Here is a 25,173-nt window from a genome sequence, read left to right as displayed (position 1 = left end):
AGAGACATATACATTTAGCCTGTGTCTCATTATATTTAATAACTGTCTACATTCATATACTGCATATTTTTGTTCATTTAAATATATGCATATCTACTGAGCATTTATTTGTTTATGTGTTTATTTTGAATTTGTCACTTGGTATTTCATACAGAAGAATATTTGAATGTTGGAGTTATGGCTCAGAGAAATAAGTATAACTTCATGCTCCTACAAAGATGAAAAAAGAAGCTTATTAAGAGATATATATACATTTACGTCACATTGTATAATTTATTTACTGCCTACATTTATTTATGTGCTGAATTTTGTTGTTAAATTAATTACACACATATTTAGTTATTTATTTGAGCATTTATATAATTCTGTATTTATTTTCAAATTTGGCAGAGTGGGTCCTCCGTATTCCTGTGGGTTACCCGCCCAGGCCAGAAAAGAAATAAACCGGCCAAAAAAACAACCTAAAGCTATAAAAACAAGAAAGGCGATGGCATGAAGAAAATGTAGTTATCATTGAGTTCTGTTTAATGGCCATACCCTTGATCATAGTAGTGTTGAGAATACTGGAAGGTGTTTATTTGTATATTTAATCTCATCTGGCTTCAGGGGAAATGTCAAAAATCACACACCCTAAACGGGCCTAGTGGCGAGCAGCTGAAATATCTGCCCTGGAGCCCAAAAGAAGTTGATCAGCCCTGCCTGTTGAAGTCAATCAACATAACAGGAGAGAACTTTGTTCTCTGAAGACTTCATGATAAGAAGTCGACAAACACAGGCGTGAAACCCGCATCCATCATAGCCGAACCATTTCAACGCAGGAGTTCAGCTATTTCCAAACAGACCAATTCAATCTTAAACATTTCCACGAGCACATGCATCAGCATCAACATTAGGCATCATAAAAGTACGTGTCTTCAGCAGAGGGGCAGAGGCACAAGTGGCTTGTTTTCAACAAATTCAACAAAGATGGGCGTGAGCTCGTCCTCGTCGCTCGTGGCTGTGAACACTGGGAGGGGGCGGGGCCTCCAAAACAAAAACACTCTGGAACCCAGCGCCAACATGTACGCCGCTCTAATCACTCAGCTTTTAAGAATGCGCTGGTTGAGCCAAAATGGCCGCCGACGCTGCTCGGTTGCAGCGCTCAAGTGGGCGGAGCCACTGCGAGGCTGGAGTCACATGATCCGCGCAGAGCCAGGCTGAGCAATTCCAATATGGTGGCCAGCTTGGCAGGTCTACGGTTCCTGTTGATGTTATTGTTGTTCTGTGGGATCAGGTACGGCGCCTGCAGCCAGGAAGCTCCGCAGGTCGTGGGGCTGCGACTGGAGGACCCGGTGGGTCCGGTGCGCATGAAGGGTCGGATCATCTCTGCGCCAGGAGGAGCCACGTTCAAGCTCCGTCTCTTTGGGGCTAATCTGAATGGAAGCTGGCCGAGCTTGGCGTTCGCTGGGGCGCCCGCGGGAGCCGCGGGGGCGGTCGGTGATGCTCCGGACCCGTGCGAGGATGAGTCCAGCCGCGACGAGTCCGAATTTGAGGTCAAAAAGTTCGAGCCGGACGAGATGTACAGCGGCCTGCTGACGGTGGAGGTGAAGCGTGGGAGGATCTCGGACCACTTCCACCACCTGTGTGTGCAGAGCGGGGAGAGGTGGGCATCCGTGGGCCCGGACAGACTGCGGATAAGCGGCGCCGGGGCTCTCCCAGCAGACCACATCCCGCCGTGGGCTCTGGGTCTCCTGGTGGTGCTGATGCTGCTGATCTGCGGGCTGCTGAGGACCGTGAACCTGAGCCTGCTCTGGCTGGACCCCGTGGAGCTCTATGTGCTCCACAGCTGTGGCTCCGAGGAGGAGAAACGCGCCGCCAAGCGCCTGGAGCCCATCAGGAGGAGGGGGAACTTCTTGGTGAGTTTCCGAGAGCAAGTTGGAAAACTAGAAACCCCAGCAGGGATGTTATGTGGGAGCGCTGTTCTGTGTCCTTCTTTCCCGTCCAGGCATGCTCGCTGCTGTTCCTCTGCGCCTTGGGCCACTCGGTCCTCGGGGTGCTCCTGTACAGGGCGCTGGGCTGCGTCGTGTCCGCGGTGTTCACCAGTGGCTTCCTGATCTTCTTCCTGGCCGAGCTGGCTCCTCACGTCATGTGCTCCGGCTACGGCTTCCAGCTGGCGCCCGGACTGACCTGGCTGGCCCAGGTCTGCATGGTGCTCACCTGCCCCCTGTCCTGTCCTCTCGGGCTGATCCTGGACCTGGGCCTGGGGAGAGACATCAGCACCTGTGGGATACGGGAGAGAGCCATGGAGATGATCCGCGCCAGCGTCAATGACCCCTATAGGTAGAATAAAAGCTCAGTGAGCATTTTTTTTTAAATTAAGTAAACCTTCTGAATCCGTTCTGATCAGCTATACCAGCCTGGTATTCCCAGGGCTCCCCAGGGTTGCGGGACTCGGTAGGATATCCTGCAACCTGATAAATTCAAAGTATTGTAAGTTACAAGAAAAAAAATGGCTGCTGTCAACAGATTGTTAGTCACATGTTTGGCTTCACTCACGGAGCCCAGAAAAGGGGTTTTTGTGTTGCTGTTAGGCAATTACTTTACTTCATTAACTATACTTGCTTCAAGCAGCCAAAGATGACGTCACAAGTCCGGCGGTCAGAAGCTGAAAAGTTTGGGAACCCCTGACCTAGACCGTGTTCGTACCGTATTCATGTTTAGGATCACCGCTCACTCTGACTTTGCGTACTCAGATTACAGCAGGATGGGAGACGGAGAAGGAGAAAGGCGTATGTAGCTGCAAGGAACACGGCTGACATTTTTGCTTTTAGATGTTTTCTGAATAAAACCTACTTTTGAAACCATGCTGTTAACATTACCGGCTACTAGTGTAGCTATGTGTCGACCTTAAAGTTCCAAATAGTTATAGCTCCATAAAAAGATACATTTTAGAGTCTTAATGATATGATTGATGACTTGGACTTTGTTTAAAACCTAACGTGGAAAAGCGTGCTAACGGGATGATGAATAACCAGGGCTGAGATTTCAATTGAAGAATAGCTGACCCAGATTGGAAAGCAACGGAGGTGTAAGATGAAACTAAACAGGCAGACATCTACCGTATTAAAGTATTTTGTTTGGTGGCACTAGTGGCTTTCATTTGAAAGCAGAGCAACAGGAAACAGGTTTAGAGAGAAGGGGGGAAGACATGCGGCAAAGGTCCACCGCCAGGAGTCAAACCTGCGACGGCCTGTCCCCACACCGCGACCTTCCACAGTATTAAAGGTTAACAACAAAATTAAGGCTTAACCTGGACTAACCTTCGAGTACCAAAGAACTGAGTTGGACATGTCCTCCAAAGACTTTAGTTATGAGCGACTCCTCAGTCAGAAGGAGAAGAGAATTACTCGGAGGGCTGTGTGTGTAAAGGTTCGTTTGATCTGAACTTGTTTAGTAGAGCTGAGACATGTTTGAACTTGCCATCCACAGACTGAAAACATGATTTAAGGCATCTTTCCAGGGCAGGAAAGCTTTTCAGGAAATGGTACAGTTTTATTGGAGGCAATCTGTAGCCCCGTCACTTTCCACAACATCTCCTGGGGTAAAAACAAATGATCAGGGTAGATATTTAACCCAGAAGACGACCCTGGCTTTGTGGAGGTAGAGGTAGTTTTTCAAATATTCTGAGCATTATGTTTCAGGCCCTCAGTCTGATGCTTTAGACTTTAAAGTGTAACTTACCCCCAAATAATTTTTTTGCAGATAAGCCATATATTCTGGACCAAGGCTGCTACTTTTTTATTTATATTTTTTACAACTTTTTCATGCAAACTTGTTTAGTTCTCCAGCATTTCTCTTAAACCCGTCTCAGTGCTGCCCTCTTGGGGTTGAACAGTGGGTACTGCAGTAGAATTTTCCTATTGGTTCAAACGGTATGTACTTTCCTTACCATAGTCCCGTGTTCGGGTATAAAAGCATCTCAGTCAGACCCGTCCTGTTGCCCCTGCAGCTAGTCAGATTCAAGAGTTGGAACTGAGCATCGATCGATAGTGTTTAGCGTTTGTTATCGTTAACCCGCGTCGGCAATGACGTCACTTTACCACTCACAAACTGCACCCATCCTGTCCTTCACTGCCTCAGTAGTGTTGGCTTCGAGCATCTCAGGGTTGGCGCCTATAGCCATTGGCTCCAACTGATAAGGCTCAGCCCCGGTGGGCTCCACAAAGCATCCCTCAACCTGCGGTGAGGAGGGGGGTGAAAAATGAAAAGAAAAACCACCAGATGTCGCCTTTGTCCCTCCATGTTTCAACATGTCACTTTCCCTCATCCTGACCTCAGCCCCGGGCCCTGCTTCACCCCCAGACTTGGAACCGCCCACTTTGGGGGTAGGGTTAACCTCCCAGACATATTAAATTAACGGATTATCAGGTTACAGAGGACCAACGGGGTTGTACTAAACCTCCCAGAAGTATTGGTTTTCAGTCAGAAGCAGCATTGATGTGTTCAGTAGTTATTAGAGTCAAAAGACGTTATTTAGATAAAATGCACCGTAAACACAAGCAACAAACAGCCCAAGGTAGACTAAGGGTTCAGGGTAATAGGTTTTGGATGTTCAGGGGTGGCATATCTGAATCATGCCTTCAGGCTTCATCTTCCTGTCGTGATCCAAACCATTTTTTGGCAAGAAATCATTCTAAATGATCCTATTTAGACCTGAGTTAGTTCCCCAGACTGAACTCAAACAACCCTGCTAAAGACCTTGAGAATAGTTTAACTGTCCCACTGAAGACTTCAGATGAGCCAATTTTCAAAATTTGGAACAAGAACAACCTCAGATGCTTTTCAAGTACCCCATCCTTTTAAAACAGTACAGCAGGACTTGTTCTGTGTAATTTCATTAAAACAACAACCAGAGAACTCTTCAGCACTTCTTTACTCAGTAGATGCAGTTTAAAAATTTGTGAAGTGTTTATTTCTACCTTAAAAATTGAAATTTTATACTTTTGAAATTTGAAAAAAATAAATAATAAGAAGGTCCCTAAGAGTAAGAACACCTTGTGGCAAATTCTGAAGCTTCTCATCAATGTCAGCCTTCAAATGCAGTGTGGGATTGTTGCAATCAAAAAACATTATTTGCACTTCAGCCAATTTTCTTGGCAAATAATTTGAGTGTTTAATACAAGCAGCAATCTCATTCAGTGAGTGAACATGTTGCGACATGATCCGAAGGTAAGAAACGCAGAGAAATATGCTGCCTTGGAGGAGTTCATTTTAATTGTATGCTACTAATTAGAATATAGTAGAAATACCTTTATTCTGGCACGATGGGGAAATTTGAGCATGGCAGCGGCAAGAAAATATATAAGTAGACCGGATACAACAGAATTACAGACTAGTTCAAGTAATATGAATAAAAAGCTCATTTAAATTTAAGTTTTAAAGCAAAAGAGAATGAACTTACAGAAAAGAAATTGCACATTGCAATATTATAACATGCCAATATATAATATGGCATATTCAGATGAAGATTGCTTACATTATGCAAAAAAAAAAAAAAGAAATGCAATATTTAAGTTAATAATAGCGGAAGACATTAGCCAATCTACAGAACATTGGAGAAAAAAAACGATTCAATATGCATGATTGTACGAGCAAACACCTCAGAGCAGCTAAAGCGTGTTCAATGGACATTGGCATCTGAGAGACTGTAAATGATTCTTGATCAGAACAAGAATCCATGCGGCCATTAGCATGTTTGTGAACACTTACTGAGTCTTGTCTGAGCAGCAGATCAGATCAGCAGAGCAGTGTGGGTACTAAATATATCCTGCTGGTTCCTTAACATTGAACTGGAAAATGGTGAACTTGGGTTTGATGTTATTTCCAAGTTTCCACTTTAGAGCTATATCAAAGACTATAAGCAACCAATACATTCATATTTGCCTGAAATATTCCCAAAGAACTATCTTTAATAAAAGCATCCCAAGGACCAAGTGTGTTACCAGTGCTACTGTTTGGAAACTATTACTTAAGGCTAACTATTGTATACTGGCAATGCTTTACTTGAAGCAAACCTATTAGTGCGTTCCATTTGTCCTCGATAGTCGGAATTTACTACCTCCGGGTCAGAAAATTGAACTGGAACGGCCCTAAAGTCGCTATTACGAGTTGGAAAGTCGGTGCAACTTTTTGGCATTAAGATAGCAAGTCTTATTTCCACATTGCCAGACAGGACACTGGGGGGGGGGGGGGGGAAAAAAAAATCATTTTTTTTAATAATGATAATGCATTTAGCCATTAGGCTGGACTAAATTGTTCGGCGGGCCGGAACCGGTCCACGGGCCGTAGGTTTGACACCCCTGCTCTAAGGACTTAAGTCTGTCTTCAGATGGCTTGGGCTCAAATACCCTGAGAGAGTGATTCCCAACTCTGGTCCTCAGGGACCCATCCTGCATGTTTTAGGCGTCTCCTAAATTCCACATGCCTGGCTTAAATGAATGGATCATTGAGAGGCTCATGTAGTACTTGCCAGCACGCAGAGGGGGGTCATGCAATAATTTAAATCAGGTGAGTTTGAACAAAGACGCGTCCAAAACCTGCAGGGCAGAGGAACTTGAGGGCCAGGGTTGAAAACCACTGCCCTGAGATCTGATTTGAATTAGTCCTAATTATTTGTGAAGTGACTTAGGCCCCGTCCATGCAGAAATGACATTAGGTGTATCCGCAAAGATATTTTGTTGTGTAGGCTGTGCGTCCACACGGATCCGGAGTTTTGGGAGACCGATCGTTTTTGAAAAGGGGTCCCTGAGTGGATACATTTCAAAACGGTTGTTTAATTTTTCCATATGTACACACGAGCTGTATATTTTTTGAAACGATGACGTCTTACCTTCACTTGCACCTCACTTTGACAAATAACAGCAAAGATGGCACCGCTCAGTGTTCATACCTAGGCAAATATTGGCTTTGTTAAGGCTGTTAGTAGCATCCTCATCAGGACTTTTTATCAGCGTAACGAGGGACTGTGAGCTATGCGTGGTGCAGCTTGGAGGGGGAGCACACACAATGAAGAACAGCCCTGTCATTGAGCCGTTCGTCAAGCTAATGACAGCTAACGTTAACGTATGTTGTCCAGCAGGTTTACAACGCTGTTGATGCATGTTCAGAGCTTTACTGACTTTTTTGTGTTACTCTCACATATCCGTGTGGTACTATTAGCTCAGTAGAAATTAAATTAGATCTAATTTCAAAGTAATTTTGACAACTTTCAGCATAATGACCTCCTGACCAGAATCCTGCTTTCTAAAGAGCCTGTTCTATGTGGGGGTGCTCCGCCAACCCACCTGAAGATGACGTAGAACATGCACAGATGTTCGTGTCTGATTCCCCGCCATGCTTCTGTTTACGTCACATAACTTTTCTGGACATGCCTGGTGTTTTTTTTTTTTTTTTTTTTTTTTGCATGTTTCTGTGGCAATGTCATAGTGCCACCAATGGGCCTGGCATACCTAATACAGCCTTTTCAGTGGCGCTGCGTCCTCTCGTGGAGATACACATTTTTTCTTAGTTGGTTATGAAAATTTACCATGTTCGTCTTGGCGTGGACGCTGCATTAGAAATTTCTTCACCAGACTTGTCTTGGAGCAGCACTCTGAAGACTGAAGACATGTCTTCAACAATGTCTCAACTTGGTAGCCTTTCATCAGACTTAATCTGGGATGTTACATTAGGAAAACTACATGAAGTCAACAGATTTGGGCAAATTTTCTAAAAAACATCTAAAAACTTTTAGTTAAAGACAAGTTAGACAATTGGAAATGGATTCATATAAAAATATATTAGTTTCATGAACTTTTAGTAAAGCAAATGTTAACTGATTGTTTCTGAACTGTGTGTGTGCGCTCAGTGAGTTTGTGAAAGAGGAGTTCAGCCATGGGATGCTACGGACAAAGACAGTGGAGGACATCCTGACTCCTCTGAAGGACTGCTTCATGCTTCCCAGCTCGTCCGTCCTCGACTTCTCCACCATGTCGGAGATCATGCAGAGCGGATACACCCGGGTGCCCATTTATGAGGAGGAGAGGTAGGAGCTTCACAGTTATCCATGTAAACACTTTAATCAGAGCGTGTTATCTACAAATTATTGTACAACAATCTGACTGACTGAATATCCTCCAAAAGAAGTGATTAGATATTTGTGCCAGCAGTTGTGGGATTTAGTTCTTATTGACCAGCAGCCTCTTTCCAGTATAAACAACTTGGTGGTGTCATTATTTAAACACTGGAAGGCACCATAAACAGTAAATACTTTCATCTTAACCAGCCTCTTGGGCAGGTTACTTTTTACAGGTGTATTGTAAAAACCATAATATATAACATAATTTGTGTTATAATAAGAAAGAAACTACAGAGAAAAGAACAGGTTTATGGTGTTTAGCACTTTTCTGTAAAACTCAGATGTTGCTAAAACGTAATCCTGACCAGACCATCCCAGGAGGCTTCTGCTGTTTTCAGCTAAATCTACAGATTTGTTTTGCTTGTAATGAATAACCTCTGCTGGAAAATGTTATTTTAAATGAAAGACTTGTCATGGAAACATTACAAAACCCCGGTCAAAAGGGTAACTGTTGGTCACATCTTAACTAAACGCTATTACTCTCTTTTGTAGTCCACATTTTTCTAGGCTGTTATGTGAAAGAAAAGACAAGTTTATTTAAAACTAAAAAAAATTCCAACACATTTTATACCTACTTGTCTTCTATCATGTTTAATAATGATAAAATGTAAAAATATACACAGTGGATCTCATAGTCTAAACGCCACTATATCATATGTTTAAATGCAACTATACTGAAGGTTTAAAAGCATTGTGTTTATGTTGATTAAAGAACACATTATGTTACAGTGGGTTAAATAGCCAGAGCCCTGTTCTACAAGGCTGGTTTATCATCATCTTCATCATCACCATCAACTTTATTTATAATGCGCTGTACCACCAGACACAGCTGACACAAATTGCTGAACATAAAAAACAATAAAATGAGACCCGAAGAGGTGACATGGGTCCCCCTTCCCATGGGCTCACCACCTATGGGAGGGGCCAAAGGGGTCGGGTGCATTGTGCAACGGGTGGCAGTAGAGGGCGGGGGCCTTAGTGTTCTGATCCTCGACTGCAGAAGCTGGCTCTTGGGATGTGAAATGCCACCTCTCTGGTGGGGAAGGAGCCTGAGCTAGTGCGCAAGGTTGAGAGTTTCCGACTAGAGATAGACGGGCTCACCTCGACGCATGGCTCTGGCTCTGGAACCAGTCTCCTTGAGAGGGGCTGGACATTCTTCCACTCTAGAGTTGCCCCCGGTGAGAGATGCCGAGCTGGGGTGGGCATACTTGTTGCCCCCCATCTCGGTGCCTGTACGTTGGGGTTCTCCCCGCTGAACAAGAGGGTGGCCTCCCTCCGCATTCGTGTGGGGGGACGGGTTCTGACTGTTGTTTGCGCTTATGTGCCAAACAGCAGTTCAGAATACCCACCCTTTTTGGAGTCCTTGGAGGGGGTACTGGAGAGTGCCCCTCCTGAGGACTCCCTCGTTTTGCTGGGGGACTTCAACGCTCACGTGGGCAATGACAGTGGGACCTGGAGGGGCGTGGTTGGGAGGAATGGCCCACCTGATCTGAACTGGAGTGGTGTTCTGTTGTTGGACTTCTATGCTCGTCATGGATTGTCCATCACGAACACCATGTTCAAGCATAAGGGTGTCCATATGTGCTCTTGGCAACAGGACACCCTAGGCCGCAGTTCAATGATCGACTTTGTTGTCGTTTCATCTGATCTGCGGCCGCATGTCTTGGACACGCGGGTGAAGAGAGGGGCGTAGCTCTCCACCGACCACTACCTGGTGGTGAGTTGGCTCCAATGATGGGAGAGGAAGCCGGTCAGACCTGGCAGGCCCAAACGTATTGTGAGGGTTTGCTGGGAACGTTTGGCAGAGTCCCCTGTGAGACGGCGCTTTAACTCCCACCTCCGGGAGAACTTTGAACACGTCCCGAGAGAGGCGGGGGACATTGAGTCTGAATGGACCATGTCCCGCTCCTCAATTGTTGAGTCGGCTAGTCGGAGCTGTGCTACCTACCGGGCTTTTTTGGCCTGTGGGACTCCGGAAGCAGCTGATGTGTACCAGCAGTCGAAGCGGCAGGCGGCTCGGCTGGTTGCCGAGGTAAAAACTCGGGCGTGGGAAGAGTTCGGAGAGGCCATGGAGAAAGACTTCCATACGGCTTTGAATCGATTCTGGTCCACTATCCGTCGTCCCAGGAGGGGGAAGCAGTGCAGTACCAACACTGTTTATAGTGGGGGTGGTGTGCTGCTGACCTCAACTCGGGACGTCGTGCTTCGGTGGGCGGAATTTTAAGACCTCCTTAATCCCACCAACACGTCTTCCATTGCGGAAGCGGAGCCTGAGGACTCTGGTCGGGTTCTCCCATCTCTGGTGCTGAGGTTGCCGAGGTTGTTAAAAAGCTCCTCGGTGGCAAGGCCCCGGGGGTGGATGAGATTCGCCCTGAGTACCTTAAGGCTCTGGATGTTGTGGGGCTGTGTTGGTTAACGTGGCTCTGCAGCATTGCGTGGACATCGGGGGCAGTTCCCCTGGATTGGCAGACTGGGGTGGTGGTCCCCCTATTTAAAAATGGGGACCGGAGGGTGTGTTCCAACTACAGAGGAATCACACTCTTAAGCCTCCCTGGTAAGGTCTATTCAGGGGTTCTGTAAAGGAGGGTCCGTCGGATAGTCGAATCTCGGATTCAGAAAGAGCAGTGTGGTTTTCGTCCTGGCCGTGGAACACTGGATCAGCTCTACACTCTCAGCAGGATCCTGAGGAGGGATGTAGGAACCAGTCTACATGTGTTTTGTGGATCTGGAGAAGGCATTCGACCGTGTCCCCCGAGGGATCCTGTGGGGGGTACTCCGGGAGTATGGAGTACCGGGCCCTTTAATAAGGGCTGTCAGGTCTCTGTATGACCGGTGTCAGAGTCTGGTCCGCATTGCCGGCTGTAAGTCCGACTCGTTTCCAGTGAGAGTTGGACTCCGCCAAGGTTGCCCTTTGTCACGATTCTATTCATAACTTTTATGGACAGAATTTCTAGGCGCAGCCAAGGTGTTGAGGGGATCCGTTTTGGTGGCCTTAGGATTGCGTCTCTGCTATTTGCAGATGACGTGGTCCTATTGGCTTCATCAGGACGTGATCTATAGCTCTCACTGGAGCGGTTCGCAGCCAAGTGCAAAGCGGCCGGGATGAAAATCAGTGCCTCCAAATCCGAGACCATGGTCTTGAATCGGAAAAGGGTAGAGTGCCTCCTCCGGGTTGGGGAGGATGTACTGCCCCTAGTGGAGGAGTTCAAGTATCTTGGAATCTTGTTCACAAATGAGGGGAAGATGGAGCGGGAGATCGACAGGCGGATTGGTGCAGCGTCTGCTGTGAAGCGGGCGCTGTACCGATCCGTTGTGGTAAAGAGAGAGCTGAGCCAAAAGGCAAAGCTCTCGATTTACCGGTCGATCTACGTTCCTACCCTCATCTATGGTCATGAGCTTTGGGTCATGACCGAAAGAACGAGATCCCGGATACAAGCGGCCGAAATGAGTTTTCTCCATAGTGTGTCTGGGCTCTCCCTTAGCGATAGGGTGAGGAGCTCAGTCATCCGGGGAGGACTCAGAGTAGAGCCGCTGCTCCTCCACGTCGAGAGGAGCCAGTTGAGGTGGCTCGGGCATCTGGTTAGGATGCCTCCCGGACGCCTCCCTGGTGAGGTGTTCCGGGCACGTCCCACCGGGAGGAGGCCCAGGGGCAGACCCAGGATACGCTGGAGGGACTATGTCTCCCGGCTGGCCTGGGAACGCCTTGGGATTCCCCCGGAGGAGCTGGCCCAAGTGGCTGGGGAGAGGGACGTCTGGGCCTCCCTACTGAAGCTGCTACCCCCGCGAACCGACCCCGGATAAGCGGAAGAACACGGACGGACGGACGGAAAATGAGACCAAGTGACAAAATGGAAAAACTAAGCACACAATATTAAATTAAGAAACTTGCTACAAAACACAATAAAACAATGCAAATACAGATAAAAACAATACCAGTAAAAATGAAGTAAAATCAAATCTCAATTGGTTTAAAGGCCAGTGAGTAAAAGTACGTTTTTAAACAAGTTTTAAACATGGACAATGAGGGGGTAGAGCGTTCCAGAGCCTTGGCCTCTTAAAGACAGACTAATAACAACAGTTGTTGGGCTTAACCTCTCTGAATAAAAATTTTTTTTTGTAACAGCTGAAAGTTGCCCAACGTCACCAGTCATCTATAAATCCTGAAAAATCGAATGAACAGCTATTTTCTGTAAATAAAAGCTAGAGTTCCAAAAGACTGACATGTCCTAACCTGTCTGTGACGGATGTACGCCTTAAATGGTAAAACAGAGCAGCTTTTCTCTAATACAGTCAACTCACTCGCTCATCACTGGTCATAGCTGCTGCCTATTTGGGCAAGAGGCAGAGTACACAGACCTTGTCAGAATCAGGTCCCATAGATCCAGATCTGAAGTAAAGTTGAACCATCTTCATGATGCTTAAAACCACAAACTGTAGCTGAAGGTACCTTGATAGGCCACAAGCCCTGCTTCATAGTACGGGTCCCTGGTCTGTGAAACTGTACTTAGAAAGAAAAAAGAGACGGGTCAGTGTTTGAACTTTTCATAAAGAAACCAATAAAGCCATCCGTTCCAGAACCTGTTTGAAGAGGTAGCCGTTAGCTTTGAGTTGGATCCCACTGACCTGCATGTTTGGTTTCTGTCAGGTCCAACATTGTGGAAATCCTTTATGTGAAGGATTTGGCGCTGGTGGACCCGGAGGACTGCACCCCCATGACGACCATCACCAAGTTCTACAATCATCCGCTTCACTTTGTCTTCAACGACACCAAGCTGGACGCCATGCTGGAGGAGTTCAAGAAAGGTGCTCTAAGATCCTGCTATTGTCTCAGCGCTTTGCTGCTATATAGCTAATGGTATAAATCTAAATTAACGAATCCTGCTGCTCAAGTCATTAAACCCTTTGGGCTCCCTTCATTTGTGCTCCACCTATGTACCTTTTAAAAATGGAAATGGAGTATTATATTTCTACATATATTTTCCAAAATCTTTTTATCAACTTCACCTTAAATATTCCATCCATCCATTTTCTTACTCGCTTTATCCCTTATGGGGTCGCAAGGGGTACGTTAAATATTCAGGATTCTTTATTTCTAACCCCTTACATGCTGGTTTTAGCAATAAAACTCTCTTTTACTAGTTAGAAAATGTAACAAAAAATATGTTTTTGTTTGTTTTTCTCATCCTGTATGCATTAATTATTATTTTTTAGGGGGTATTATAACGGCCCGGGAGTGTTTACAAAATACCAGTAATGTTGATTTGGATCAATTCAAATATTTTGTGTAAAGTTTTTAATAAATAGATTGTCCCACATGTACTAACAAATTACCATTGTAATATTATATATACATATAGTTTCCCAATTTCTTTTTCATAAATATGATTATTACGTTCAGCCCCCCTTACCATACATAACAAAAATATCCTACTTTTATTTACTTTTCATCCCTCAAATGCTATTTTTAAAGACAAAAAGTACCAGTAGATCTTTCTTAGGTGGGGGCTATTATGTGAGGGTCAGAAAGTTGGAGCAACATAGATTTAGGTATTTTTTTAATTTTTTGGGCAAAAGCATATCCCATTCCATATAATATATAGCATCTAAAAGGTCTATATAAAATATGCCATAGATGTACTAGTAGAGCTACAGTGCATGAGAAAATATCTTCACCTTACGGAAACCAACAAAGTTTGATGGGATTTTAACCCAGGAGAATGGAAAAACAGAAGGCAAGGAAGAAATCAAATTGTAATGGTTAAAAAAAACTAGGAGGCAGTGGCACAATACAGGCCAAAGGGACACAGATTGCTCCATTTAGTTTTAAATATGGTACATATCAAAGACTCAAAGAAAAAGAATAATGAAAAGTGAATATTCCCCCAAGGAACACACAAATTGTACTGTATGGTATCCATGGAAGATAACAACAGTAACATGATGAGTGTTTCCCTGCAGCTTTCTAATGCAGTATAAAGACAGCACTGAGCATGTGCAGGGAGCTCAGTGCTGACTCAGTCCCTGCTGCTGCAGCTGACTGAGCAGGGTGGAAACACACACAGCTTCCTGCTGCATCAGCGGCAGCCTTCTGCAGGACTCTGTGGCCTGAACCGGGCCTAGATGATGGGCCGCTGCTTGGAGAAGAAAGTCTCCACGGTTGTCTTGGTTGAAGCTCATCAAATCTGCTAAATTAGGAAAATTTGTTTTGCTCTTTTTGCAGATGATAGGAGGATTTTCTAGCAATGACAAGTCCCAAATATTGGCATTGTTGTTTTTTGTTTTAGCTCATAAAGGAACAGATCTGCAGAAATATACACTCTGCATGTAAATGTGTGTTTTCCATAATTTTAGTTTGTGATGGGGGCACTAAAGGCGCAGTTTGGCAACACTTTGGTCACATTGGTGCATACAGTAACTCTGGAGCGTGTTGTTGTGCTTATTCTTTGTAAAAAGGCTCTGTGAGTATCAGAGTACTTTATTCCTGTAAGGGCCTGGATAAAAGCTCAGGAGGCAAAGTAACACATCTTCCATATTTAAAAAAAAAAAAAAAAAAAAAAAACAGAGTGAACATAAAAATAGATAAAAACATAAATGTAAAATAAATACTTATTATTAAGTAATGGAAAAAAATAGGTAATCTAGGGTTTTCTTCTTCATAAACTTTAATACAGAATTATAAATTGTTAATTAGAGGCACACAATTAATTCATGGATAGAAGTTGGAAAATAAAGAAAAAATGTCTGGTAGGGAGGCAACAGTTCGGGTAAATAAAACTTCCCAGGTTCGTAACCTAAAGCAACAATCGTTTTTAAAACTAATGTGTTGAGCCATTTTCAATTTACTTGTAGAAGCTGCTACCTTGTTATTTATTTAAATGTCCTGGTTTTTCAAGGGATTAATGTCATACACTCTACCGAATTTCCAGGCTTTTAGAAAGGAAACTGGTCTAGAGTGTCACACACCCTCCACAGTTTTTTAAAGCCATGAGGTACTTTTCCATATATTTATTCTTTCTTTGAGTTTAGCTTTTTCACACAGACCCCCACTCAGAGTGTTTTGTTGTTTAAAATCTCAATCTTAGCGTCATCTGACCAAAGCACACAACTCTAGTTGAAGTCCCTGTAATTATTTTAATTTTTATTTTTATTTCTCGACATGTTTATTTCCTACTGGATACATTTGCTCCATTTAAAGGCAGAGTTTTCTAATTTGCTCAGACTTCTTTCTCATGCTTCACAAATTGAGATCCAGAACAACCAGGTCATAGTTTATTAGTGACCTGTGCTTTGGATGAAGGACAGTCTCTGTGATTGATGTTTGTAGGCAACTCTCACATGGCCATCGTCCAGAAGGTGAACAACGAGGGGGAGGGCGATCCTTTCTACGAGGTGCTGGGGCTGGTCACCCTGGAGGACGTCATCGAGGAGATCATCAAGTCAGAGATCATGGACGAGTCTGACGGCTACTGTGAGTGTCTGCGACCGAGTTCCCCGCTACTTGCTTCGTTGTTCAAACCTGTGGCTGTTTTCCTCCTACAGTGGACAGGAAGGTGAAGCGTCCCATGGCTCCTCTGGAGATCCCTCTGGAGCCTCGCAGCTCCCACGAGGAGTTTTCCCTTTTCAAGCCTCCAGAGGGCGAGCCTAAGATCCGCACGTCTCCTCAACTCCTGCTGGCCACGCACCGCTTCCTGTCTAGAGGTGTGTTCAGCATGATGTGTATTAAAGAAATGTTGTTTTTAGCCTTTATAGATGGTATACTACCCTGGTTTCCTGGTTCAAACATTATTTTTACACAAGTGGGAACTGTGTAAATAAATGCAATGCAACACAACAGAAACTGAATTAAACAAATTAATACTCATTGACACAATCCATGAAGCATAAGGACGAACGCAAATAAGATTTTGTATATAAGACTAAATAACAGCTTCACGTCAGACCAAGATGCACCAAAACATAAAAGAAAACCAACCAATGCGAAATTACGGTGGTGGCCACGTATTTGAGAGGGAGCTATCTGCGGTCACCGAGCGCAGCCAAATACCCAGTCCATACCGGAGGTTTCTCACATTTCTTCTTCGTGTGATGTATTGCTTATTCTTAGCCAATTGGAATAAACATATATATATATATATATATACAGAGACCAAGAGAGAGTTAAAAAAAATACTATTTAATTGACATTCAATGAGTGTGGTATAGTCTCTAAGATGTATGCTGTTTTCTAAACACGTTGAATAAATACTACCATGTGTCATAAAGTCTGTTTTCCACTTCACTCAACAGTCTGGGCTAACGCTAGCTTAAAGTTAGCTTAGGGCTACTTAGCGTTTTTGCTTTTGGTGTGCGTGTGTGTTTCAGAACCTTATATAAATATATATATATATTTTTCTTTTATTAGTGAACCACTCAAAAAGTCAATTCTTTTGATCTGCAGTATATAATCTCAGGGAAAAGGGATAGTTATTTTAGTTAGTTGATGGTCAGAGTGGTCCTCTTCAAAATCCTGTATTTGAGATCAAGTTTGTTTATAGATTCTTCTATAGATTTTGTTGAAGCTGGTTTACTTTTGCTCTGAGATGGGAAATAGAAAGTTCTCCCAGGTCTAGTGGTCAGAGCTTCTGAAAGCGGGATACAACTAATAAACAGCTAACTAGGATGTGAAAATGACAGTTAACATAATGCATGCTTGTGGTTTTATAATTACACTGGCATGGAAAGGGCAAACTCTGCATGACAGATGAAGACAGAACCCTGACACATACAAGGCTGAGAAGTTGTGGGAATTTTATTTTATTTTTGCCAATATTGCTTCTCTATTAATTGGTTTCACTTATCCTGACTTTAGTAATAAATACAGCACAGGTTCTAAAAAATCAGTAAACAAAAAAAGAAAAAAAAGAAAGAAAGAAAAAAGCGATCTGTTGAAGGATGCTGCCAGGAGAACATTTCTGTGGGGGCACGATTGGCTTGTAAACACTCTTAGAACTAATGCTACGACAAGGATAAAAACATGTCATGATGTTTCCACCTTCAGAAGTGGAGCACTTCAGCCCAGCTCGAGTGTCCGAGAAGGTGCTGTTCCACCTGCTGCGCCACCCAAGCGTCAACCAGGAGGTGCACTTTGACCACAGTAACCGGCTGAGCCCGAGCCACTACCTGTACACCCGCAACCACCCGGTGGACTACTTCATCCTCCTGCTGCAGGTACGAAGCGCCCGCTCAGCCCGCCTGCAGGATCACGGCTTCATGCAGGCAGAGCCACTTATAGGCTGAGGCAAATGACAGTTCTGACCCACCAGCATCAAGTTTGTTTGTGGTTTGGTGGAACCGAAGGACACAAAGTCTGACAAACAAACATGGGTTTTCACTGCCAGCAAAGAGTGACATGATCTGGAAGTCTAGTTCTTCTTGCAAACGGCACCTTGATTATTCAGGAATGGTTAAAATATAAAAGAAAAGCTTTTCTGTCAGAATTAAGGTGATCAAAGACCTAAATTACATCAAAAGTCTAGTTGGCTCTCAGACCTTAGGAAGAAGAGGGTTTTTGATGGATTAAATCACAGATTTAGGACCGATTTCTTACCCAAGAAGGTTTATTAGGTTTAGAAGTAGGAGAGGATTAACAAAGCCAGAGTGAGCTAAAACAATGGGCCGTTTTATTGTGTTTTTTAAAATTATTTTAACAAATGTACATAGTGGTGAAAGACTGAAACAAAAATGTGGAATAAACAACCACTGACAACTCAGTTTAACTTCATTTTAGATGGAATTGTCAAAATAAATTTTTTAACCATATCAACATCCATATAATTACTTGTAGAAATACAATTTTAAGATATCCAGAATTACAGTTTTGCTGAAAAAAAGTTTAAGATATTTCATAACCCCTCATTTGTTCTGAACAAATAAAAGAAAGAAAACATTTTCAAGATATCTGAAATATTTACCAGGAACAATTGAGTTTTGTACAGTTGAAAGAGCTCCACTGGCTATTAAATGTTAAATGGCTTGCCATAGTTGGGCAGCAAACAACTCAGCTCAACAGCTCAACTTTTGTCATGTATCCTATCAAAGCAACTTTAACTATAAACTATAACTATATAGGAACGTTCTGATGGGAAAATCTGTAAATTAAAAAATAATGGTAACCAACCTATGCCTAGTGGGCATATCATTACAGTACTCTGTGTGATACAGAGGATAGAGGAGGCCATTTAGGGACTGAAATGTTGTGTAAATAAGACAAGCTAATTAGTTTATTAAAAGAGCAAGTTATAGTTCTGTTTAATAGAAACGGTAGCCTTAAATGACCTCTGTGTGATCTGGAGCTACACAGAGAATAAAACGATCTTGACCATGATGAGGGCGGGGGTAAACACTGTCCTACTTCCACCCGTCAGCCATATTCTAGAGGAACTTGAGTTCTTCTTCTATGGTGTCACAGATCTTTACCCACAACATTTCATCTTAACTCATCCAAACTGTCTGTTTAGCAGAGTGTTGTATGTTCACAGGATGTAACTCTGTATCAAACTTTGAGGCGACTTTTGATCTATTTAGAAAGAAGGAAATACAATAGCTAACCTTGTCTCTCATCTGAAGAATCCAGTGCGGCTGCAGGTGGCTTTCATATAAACAGAGTAATACATCAACAGTCTGGAATGTGGGGAAAATGTTCCTTATTTTGAGAGCTTGTATAGTTGAGAGAAATATGTTTCATTTTGGCTAAACTAAGAGTTCATTGTATATAGACTATAAAATTCACTTGTTCGACTAAAGCGGGGAACACCAATTCTGTTGAGAGGAAAGGTCAAAATTAAAGGTTGCTTCATGCCACATTAGGACGTTTTTTTTTATCTACAAGGTCCTTTAGGGCAAAATAATAAATTGTACAAAAAAACAAGAATGGGTCATTTGTACATGTCAGATTTTTATAATGTTTCTGAAATATTTTTAACAATTAGAATGAAATAAAACCAAATTGATATTCTGTGTTATTCAGTGATGCCTGTTTTTTTTTTTTTTTTTTTTTTAAATTATCCTTGTTTGCTTGTCAGGGCCGTGTAGAGGTGGAAATTGGCAAAGAGGGCCTGAAGTTCGAGAACGGGGCCTTCACTTACTACGGCGTGTCTGCTCTGACGCTGCCCTCTTCAGGTGAGATGCCAAACTTCATCTTTCCAACACATCCAGAGAGACAGTTTTGCTGGCAGGTGATTAAAAAATCGGTTTATTGCTCACTGTCTTTAGTGCTGCAATGTTTGGAGCAGCGAGAGGACTGCGTACAGGTGGACAAGCAAATGTGTTTGTTAAAAAGGCTCCAGAAGGAATCAGTCTGAAAGCAGTTTGTGCTCTCTGATCATCAGTGAGAGAGACATGCTCTTTTATATTTAGAATAGGGTTTAGTAAGTATTTTTTTATTAATATTTTATCAATTTATGTTTTAAATGTGGGGAAATGTTAGGTGGGACATTCCTGCTATAAGTTATTACAAATAATTATTTTCTCTGCATTTTATACCGGATAACGTTTTTTTTGAATTCCTAAGTAAGAGTATTTTTCTGAAAATGAAAGTCCATGATACTTTTCATATCGTTTGGTGTTAACATTGCACTTTCTAAGATGGAATCTGTTTGTATCAAAACTGAAAGAACCAATTAAAAAAACCTTTATTAATAGGTGGAGGTGTGGCCTCGAGTCATGTGACTTGGAGTGGAGTCACACTCTGGAGTGGACTTGGGGTTTCACACATATGGCTTATGACTTCATTTGGACTTGAACTCTAACTTGAAAAGACTTGACATCTTACACCAAACAGAAAGTGTGTTACAAAGGAAGTGTGGTGTGCGGGCAACGGTGGAACCATGCCAGGCGCTCGGTCCAGCCCACTGCGCCCACCACCATTGTTTCTTCCTTGTTGCTTCCAAAAGCACGCTGCGTCCACCGTTCTGCTTAGCTGCTATTCTTCTGCATCCTACGATGACAGCAAAGACTCTGACTGTGGTAGAGGTGTCCTTTCAGCAAGCATTAATAGGGAGGTGTGGGCAAAGTTGGAAGAAAGGGGGGATAAAAAAGCTGTGTACGGTATCGCCCAAACAACGAGTAGGCTACTATGCAGCATAACTGGACCGTATTAATCTGTGATAATCTAAATCCAGAAAGACTCAAGTGTCTCCATCTGAATCTTAATCGCAAGCCTGGAGAAAGTCCCACAAGTGCTGCCTGCGACATTAAGTATGTAACGATGTTTTAAGACGGAGAGCAACGGCGATGTCTGCCCTGAAGTCATAAGAGAAGTTTTTTTTTTTTTTTTTTTTTTTTATAATTGTTTTTGGTGAAAAAAAGATTTAAGCGAAGCAAAAAATCTTATGTTTTTATATCCCCATCTGCCCTTCATGTCAAGCAGATGGGTCACTTACACAAAGTATGTTCTTTGTTTTTATTATTTAGGTTTCATTAATATACCACTAATGCAATTCTTGCAATTGTTAGGTGTAATGATACTATTATACTAAAAATAGTTTTATTTATTTGTTTTTCCACATGGAAATTTGTAGTTTTCTAATTGACTGTTTGAATTAAATATTTCTTTATTCAGATGATCTTCTTTATCATTTTTACATTCCTTAAATGTTTTAAAGTTGGATTTATTAATATCCTGACAGTTTTTATTCAGTTCTCATAATTCCTACATCTAACACAAAAACAGCTGTATAAATAACTAGTTATTTTAATAATCTGATCTTACTCATATAATTTTATAAAAGCAGGTGTATAGTATTGCAGTTGTAGCATTTTTTAATTATGTACCACTTTGGTCATTATTTTGTAAATTTGCGGATTTTTTTTAACGTTCCATCAGTACTGATCTTCTGATAATTTTGAAGTTCACTCCATTCTAAATCACATTTCAGAATATTTTTTAAATGTAATTTTTCTAATTACATTTTATATTAGGTCAGATGACTTTTTAATTACTTGGTATGTACAATTTAGGACTTGCACTCGACTTCAGACTTTCATACTTTATTTGGGATTTGACTTGAGACTTAAAATACAATGACTTGGGCCCACCTCTGTTAATTATGTGCATGTGTATAAACTAATCACACAATTCCCTAAAACAGTGGGGGACATTAGTTTACAAGCAGTCTAGTAAAATATTCAGTTTCACAAACTGTGTTCCTACTTTGTCTTTGAAAGTATGGAACTAGATTTATCTGTTTTCTGTGTCTGGAAAAGTCTGGAAAAAAGTAAATATTCTATGGAATACAATATTTCTGTTTACAGACTTTATTGTTTCTCCCATTGTCTAAAAAAGATGTCCTTCTTTCTTTTATTGAATTTTTCTGTTTACCTTCTCTCCGTATTTCCTCATATATTTTCTTGTCCTTCGTTGGTTTCTTCCCCCCTTGTGTTTAGTCTTTTTTCCTTACTTTCTTCCTTACTTTGTTCCTTTCATGCATGTCCTTTTCCCCTCATTATCTCCTCCTTCCTTCCTTTGTTGTATCCACCCTTCTTTCCTTACCTTTATCCTTCCTTCCATGTGTCCTCCCTCCCGGTTGTCTCCTTCCTCTTTTGCATCCTAGCTTTGCATCCTCCTGTCGTGTTCCTATCTTCCCTTGTCCTCTCTTTCCCTAAGTTGATCCCCTTCCCTTCCTTCAGCTTTCTTGTTTCTGTAGATTATATATTCAAAGCCCGTCTGCTGTAGAGCGACTGAACTATAGTATTTGTATGTAAGGTGAAAAACACTAGACTGGAAACGGTGGAAAGATGAGTCTGGAAAAATAAGGAGGTTTGAAATGAAAACTGTGTAGGAACCCTGCTTGTAAAATATTCTAAGGTTTGTGGTTTCTTGTGTTGGTTGCCTCATGTGTTGTCGGTCTTATCAATATTTAAATCCTACTTTTATTATCGCATCCTTACCCACAGTTGTTTTATTTCCTAGCAATATGTGTGTGTCAATCAGGGTGGGGAACCCTGTGAAGTAGAACAGAGAGGAGCGTATCTTTCTTCTGCAGATGCTTGTTTTCTGACAGAGCCTGAAGCACAGATTTCATCTCTGGAGTCCTGCTGTTTGGTGAATGGCATCCGTGCTGTTTCAGACGGTGCGTGTGTGTTTGTGTGTGACTGCAGTTCACCAGTCTCCAGTGTCGACCCAGCGGCACTCTCCCAGGGATCCCTTCGAGTCAGCAGATGCCACCAGCCCGTCCAGCTACTGCCCCGACTACACAGTGCGAGCTCTCACTGACCTGCAGCTCATACGGGTGAGTGGATGACGCATGACTGGGCGTGTCCCCTGGGACACCTGTTGGGACACCTGTTGGGACACCTGCCCTACTGTTGTTTTACTCAATTAACTTTATTTGTAAGCATTAGTGAAGATACAAGGTTTTACAGCTACTTGGAAACAAAATGGCCTTTTTCCTATCCTTTCATCCTTTGCTTTTATTCCTTCCTTCCTTCCTTCTTTCTGCTTGTTTACTCTCTATCATTATTTATATAAAGCATTTTAGTAGCTTTGAATTTAGTTGCTTGAAAAAATGGTAACACTCCAATATATCTTTAACTGGGTAGAACAAACTGCATCATCGGACCAACTTTGAGCCCAATATGCGTGTCTTTTATTTTTAGAATCATGTGGGCTTTAATATTGGATTCTGGTTGTTGCTCAGAGTTGCCTTCTTGTTCTCTTCACCATTTCACCAGACCCATCTCATCCTTCTTTCTCTACCTCTCTACTTGCTCCTCCACCCCAAACATTTACACCAAAATCTAAAATGTTAGAGAATTCTTTGGTGACTTAGAACTGGAATGTGGCCTGTTTCATAGAGTCGGGTCCACATTTAGGCATAATTTCAATCAGTTAGACTCTGAGAAGTTCCCCCCATGCTCAGCCCCTTAGATTGTTTCTCAGCATCCTCTTCCTTTAGGGTATCGCTTCACTATGGCATTAAATATGATCAATCATTCTGCTATCAGAGCAGCAACAGCATGAAGAAACTGTGACATGCTATCTATATTTACTCGTGGGCAATTAGCAAACAAAGATGCAGGTTTACAGAGCTACGCTGGTAAAAATCCAGCCCTGTGAAGTGGCGTTTGAGTCGCGGCTAAAGCGGGAGTTAGCAGTTAGATTTGGCCTAAATGAAGTTAATCTCCTCAGACGGATCTTAATTCAATTCAATTCAATTCAATTTTATATATATAGCGCCAAATCATGAAACATGTCATCTCAAGGCACTTTACAAAATCAAGTTCAATCATATTATACAGATTATTCCATTTCTTTCGTTCAGTGCACTCATGTTGGCGTATGAGCTCAGCTTTAATGTAAAAACAAGCTATTCACCCAGCCTGATTTGTGATTGAGGGGCAAAGGTCTGAAATACCCGGTGGCTGTATCATTTTACTGGAAAAAAAAAAAATCATGCGCCTTACCTAATAAAGCTTTGCCATGGATTCCTACATTCTAGACACATACAGAGGACACAGATGGACAGGGAGGTGAGGGTCTGCAGATTTTATTGTGTGTGCTTAAAGGAGAGTGGGGAAAAAAAATGCTCTGAAAGATGACCCCCATGGAGCATGACAGTTAATGCACGTCCCTGATGATGCCCAGTAAAGGTTCATTAAGTCAAATTAGGTATTCCACCAACAGATTCAAGATGGATTCAGCATTATTATTATTGCTTTAAAGCATAGAACTCATTTGACTTAAGCAAAAGAAACAAGTCTTGAATCTATATGGCAAGCCCCCACCAAAAGAAATCATAAAGAACAATACATTGAACTGCGTGCCAAACAGCTTATTTATTTTATTTAATATAAATATCTACAACCAGTGCAATATACAAACCAGTGGTAAATATCAGACAGAATAATGCTCCTTTTTGCCACCTAACTTATATTATTTTATATACTTATGCACTTTAAACCCCATATTTACTTTTGTACTCATTCCACTCAGTAAGCAATAAAGTTATAATGAGTTTTTCTTTTGTACTCGTGTCATTGGGCCAATGGAACGAAATTTTGTTCTGTCAACACTGAATGATGAAAAAGTCTATTCAATTGCATAGAAATTTACATTTTTTTTGTTTTATTTCTTTCCATATTTTGTGTATTTATCAATTTAGAGTAGCGTTTTTTATACATTGAGTTGGGATGAGCTGGGAGACAGGCACAAGGCGGCTCATGATGTCCATGATGTTTAACGGTTTGGTGTTGCTCTGTGGCCGCGTTGCAGGTGACTCGCCTGCAGTACCTGAACGCCCTCATGGCGTCGCGGGCGGGCCAGAGCCCAGATCCTCCAGAGATCAAGATCCTGCCCAACAGTCAGACGAAGCTGCTGAATGAACGAAACACCACACCAGGTAGCTTTGCTCGAAACGCCGTCTGACCCGCCGGGTCTGCTGCCTCGCCAAACCTGCGAACATTTTATTTCTTCCTCTTTCTGATGCCTTTGTAGTGTTTTATCTTTTCTTTTAGGAATGTGCTTTCCTGGTTTTCCTTCAGCTGAACTGAATTAATTTTCTCTTTCTCTTTCTTTTCCCTCCTTGCGTGCCTCCTCTAATCTCTGGCCCGGCCAGAGTTTCCTGTAAACTTTTCATTCTTTGATACCATTGAGAACTACTTTTAGCGGGTTTTATGCATGAGGTAAATCCAACCTAGCCCAGTCTCAGACTTACTCACAGGCTGACACATTTACCTGCTCATAATATCTGTCCCAGAGAGCCCCTCTAATCATGCTAGAATGTCTGTGGATGTATAAAGGTAAATGCGTCTTTTACGTTTATTCCGTTCAGCCTTGTTTTTGCCTTTTTCTTTACATCACTTTGCCCGTTTCTGTCCTACCGTAGCTGCAGTAGATATTCTTCTTCATTCTGATCAGCCTTTGTTTCCACAAAACAAAGATGTGACAGTAATACTTTGTTTGAAAAAGCCTGCAGGTGGGGATGAACCGTGTCTCTCTGGCGGCCATATTGGAGGTTCACCATGTTTAAAGGGAACTTGTT

At 42.5% G+C, this 25,173-nt stretch overlaps 1 protein-coding gene across 1 annotated transcript; it reads left to right on the top strand.

Moving 5' to 3' along the window:
• Positions 1 to 951: 951 nt before the first annotated feature.
• On the top strand, positions 952 to 25,173 carry LOC118563979 (metal transporter CNNM3-like). Its single transcript, XM_036140625.1, is given in 12 exon segments — positions 952 to 1,000; positions 1,003 to 1,895; positions 1,985 to 2,319; positions 7,886 to 8,062; positions 12,801 to 12,958; positions 15,480 to 15,623; positions 15,695 to 15,853; positions 17,193 to 17,362; positions 19,216 to 19,312; positions 22,292 to 22,422; positions 24,405 to 24,531; positions 24,748 to 25,173. Coding segments are annotated over 12 exon segments (2,475 nt in total). The 5' UTR covers positions 952 to 966; the 3' UTR covers positions 24,798 to 25,173.

Source organism: Fundulus heteroclitus, chromosome 8 (genome assembly GCF_011125445.2).
Source record: "Fundulus heteroclitus isolate FHET01 chromosome 8, MU-UCD_Fhet_4.1, whole genome shotgun sequence".
NCBI lineage: Eukaryota > Metazoa > Chordata > Actinopteri > Cyprinodontiformes > Fundulidae > Fundulus > Fundulus heteroclitus.
This window is presented reverse-complemented; position numbering and strand designations above follow the sequence as displayed.